The sequence below is a fragment of the Capsicum annuum genome, unplaced genomic scaffold, assembly GCF_002878395.1.
Source record: "Capsicum annuum cultivar UCD-10X-F1 unplaced genomic scaffold, UCD10Xv1.1 ctg9308, whole genome shotgun sequence".
NCBI classification, from domain to species: domain Eukaryota; kingdom Viridiplantae; phylum Streptophyta; class Magnoliopsida; order Solanales; family Solanaceae; genus Capsicum; species Capsicum annuum.
In genome coordinates, this window is record NW_025895334.1 from 1 (window position 1) to 3,138 (window position 3,138).

A 3,138-nucleotide genomic window follows, 5' to 3' on the forward strand; every position below is an offset into this window, starting at 1 on the left:
AGGTGTTTAATGAAGATTGATTTGTGAAAAGCGTATGAAACGGTCAGCAGGGAATTGGTTATGGATTTCCTTCCAAAGTTATGGAAGCAATGAATCAATTCAGTAAAGTCACTGGTCTAAGTTCAAACATGGAAAAGTCTAGTATTGTCATGGCCAGAGTAGACGATCCCACAAAGGAGTCGTTGCTCGCAAAGACTGGTTTTGATGTTGGTACATTTCCTATCAAAGAAGTGGAATAAACCTGATCATCATCAACTTGTCCTCATGATCATGCACATGATCAATACAGATGAACAGCCTATGCTAATCAGCTATCTTATGCAGGAAAGCTTCAAATTATTACCGATGTTCCTGTTTTCCATACACAGCTTCCAGGGGGCCGTCTTCATGCTGCCACAAAGGGATTCATCATCAGTAGCAAAATTTCAAACCTTTCGACCATGTACTAATTGCTTCATGAGTGTCAATTTTGACCTGTCAGTGTAAGAAATAAAAGAAACAGACGACAGTTAAAGCAAGTTCAAAGTTGAATCAACAAACAGAAAGGCATTTGATGTATTGAAATGGGAACAGAGAGGATAGAAGAAAGAAAGGGGAAAATAAGGGTCCCCGGACTTCTTTATGTAAGTGCCATGCAAAACATAGTGCATTGGTGGACAGAGTTACCTGTTACCTGTTGTTGGTGGAAGGTGGCAGGTTCCCATGGAATTAGTCTAGGTGTGCGAAAGTTAAATACATGAGAATTATAGGTCAACATGTCAACATGGGCTGTGTTAATGCACATTTCATAACCCAATCAACCTAAATATTGTTTGGATGAATAGAGTCAAAATGGGTTGCGTTTGTGTATTAACCCAACTACCCGCCCAAATTAAAATCATTTTGTAGTTGAACCTGACCCGTTAAAGTCTAGACGAGTTGGACGGGCCACACATTTATGACCACTCTGTCGAAGTCACAGTCAGATCAATATTGGTGAGTCATCGAATGAAGTGGCTATGGCGGTGGTTGAGGTGGAGGCAAAGGAAGCCACCACATTCAATAACTCAACAGTACCGACATTACTGGGAGTCTGATTCATTTTGTCCATCAGATTCAGAAAATTCTTCTTGACTTTTACACCGCGAAATTCAATAGCCATCGCATCATACGCTTGCGTCGCCTCCTCCACTGTGTCAAACATAACTAAGAAAACATTGCATATTTTCCTCGGATCTCTAGTCTCTACTGTGTATTTCCCCGACGGCCTCTTCTGTACTCCTCGGTAATGAACCTCCTCCGCAAACCCCTTCACATTCTCCTCCACCTTCCGTTCACTTCCACCGCCCATTCTGCTACCTTCGCAACTCCTCCATTAACATTCTCTACCCTCTTCGCCCCCTTCTTACTTTTTTGCTACTTCGGTGATATTTTCACAAGTAATAAGGATGAGAGAACGCATAGGGGGAAGAGCAGTGGTAGGGGAACCAAACAAAACCACTGTCAAGCGAGGGAGAGTTTGACTTGATTGATGTAAATTGTGGGGCCCACATGTGATGTAATATTATTATTATATTTTATTCTGAATGTCTGCATGGATATTTGTCTGTATTTTATTTCCTAATGCCACGTGCAGATTTCACAAAAAGAAAAAAGAAAAGGTTAATAAATTGGAAATGCTATTTTCAATTTGGGTTCAGTGGTTTATAATTATTTTTTTTCTGGGAAAACACCAAATCACTCGGTAATTTGCTGCGAAGGATATTCAATTGTCACGTTGCACTGTGATAGCAAGGCTTCTATACAAATAGCCTCTAATTCTAATGTGCATATCGACATAGATTTCCATTTTGTCAGGGAGAAAATCACACCACTGTTGATTCAACCTCAATATTTGGAAACTCATTTCGAAATTGCAGATTTTGTAACAACCTCAATTTCACACAACTCTAATATATATATTATACTTCAAAATCCGAATACAAATAAGAATTCAATTGACAAAGTAACAATGGACAAACACCAATGGGAAATCTATGAGTAACAGAGGGAGAAGGTAATTAGAAGGAGATGAGGTTAGACCATTGAAGGGGAGATGAGAGGATATAGACTAAGCCTAAGCTTCAACATAATTTGCAGGATCTCTTCAGTAGGGAACTGCTCTCATTTAAGGTGTTTGCCTAACCCGGATCCCAAAGGAAATCCACTCTTTTGTTGGGCTGTAACTTCATCTCAGGCCCAAGTCCAAAGCCCATGACCGAATTCATAACAATACCCCCATCCTCAATAAGAACCTTATCCTCAAGGTTCAAGACAAGGAATCCAACAAAAAGTAAGTTAAATTGTGACCAAAGTTTGATGTTGCATAGTTGGATTTGATGTTCACCAGGTAGCAACATGCAATAACCATAGGACTCCTCGGTTCTTGCAGTTGTAAAAGCGTATGAGTGATGCTAGTTTGAAAATCTTTTTGTTCCAAACGCTGCAAACGTCGTACAACACAATTGATATATAAAAACAGCTTACAATTCCCTTGAATAATTGCCAGAACCAGTGAGTAGTGTGTTAAACATCTTCATGATAGTGACTTTCCAACCGATATTTGTGTGGCCAAAAGAAACAACAAATCACCTTGAGAAATTCATTGACATGCACAAGTAGAGGAGCATATGCTTAAAGCATAACATGAATGAATCAGGAAACCTCACAAACATATCAGAATCAAGAAAAGGACCGAGACCCAAAATAAGATACGACAAAGTTCGCCTTAATGTAGAACTACACCAAACATAGCAAACAAGAGCCCATCATCTTTGTTGACCAAAATATGCTGCATCAGTTCTGAGTATCATGCAACAAATGCTTTGAACACCACCTTTATTTTCTCCTTACTACCAAGCTCTCTCGATTTAGACAACAAGATACCAGGAAGATTACGCTCCTGTGCCGTATCAATCCAATTGCAAGAATTTCACAAGGTTGACATAATTAACTTATCATGATCCAAATCGCCCAAAGCAAAACAATACACAAAATTTCTTATAACTCTAAGGAATATAGTAAGTAAATTAGAGTAAGGATCAAATGGTAGCTCTAATCCAACTAAGAATAATTCAAGCATCTCCTGGAACATTCCCGAGCCAAGTTGGTTCAAATGGA

General features: G+C 39.2%; 1 protein-coding gene across 1 annotated transcript; it reads right to left on the bottom strand.

Annotated features, from left to right (window-relative positions):
* Positions 1–961: 961 nt before the first annotated feature.
* Positions 962–1,330, bottom strand: LOC124895711 (ethylene-responsive transcription factor 4-like). The gene has a single exon (XM_047406139.1). The coding sequence runs from the start codon at positions 1,328–1,330 to the stop codon at positions 962–964; it is 369 nt and encodes a 122-aa protein (XP_047262095.1).
* Between the last annotated feature and the right edge of the window lie 1,808 nt (positions 1,331–3,138).

Coding starts and splice junctions, on each gene's coding strand:
- LOC124895711 (XM_047406139.1), bottom strand. CDS start 1,330: ATGGGCGGTGGAAGTGAACGGAAGGTGGAGGAGAATGTGAAGGGGTTT.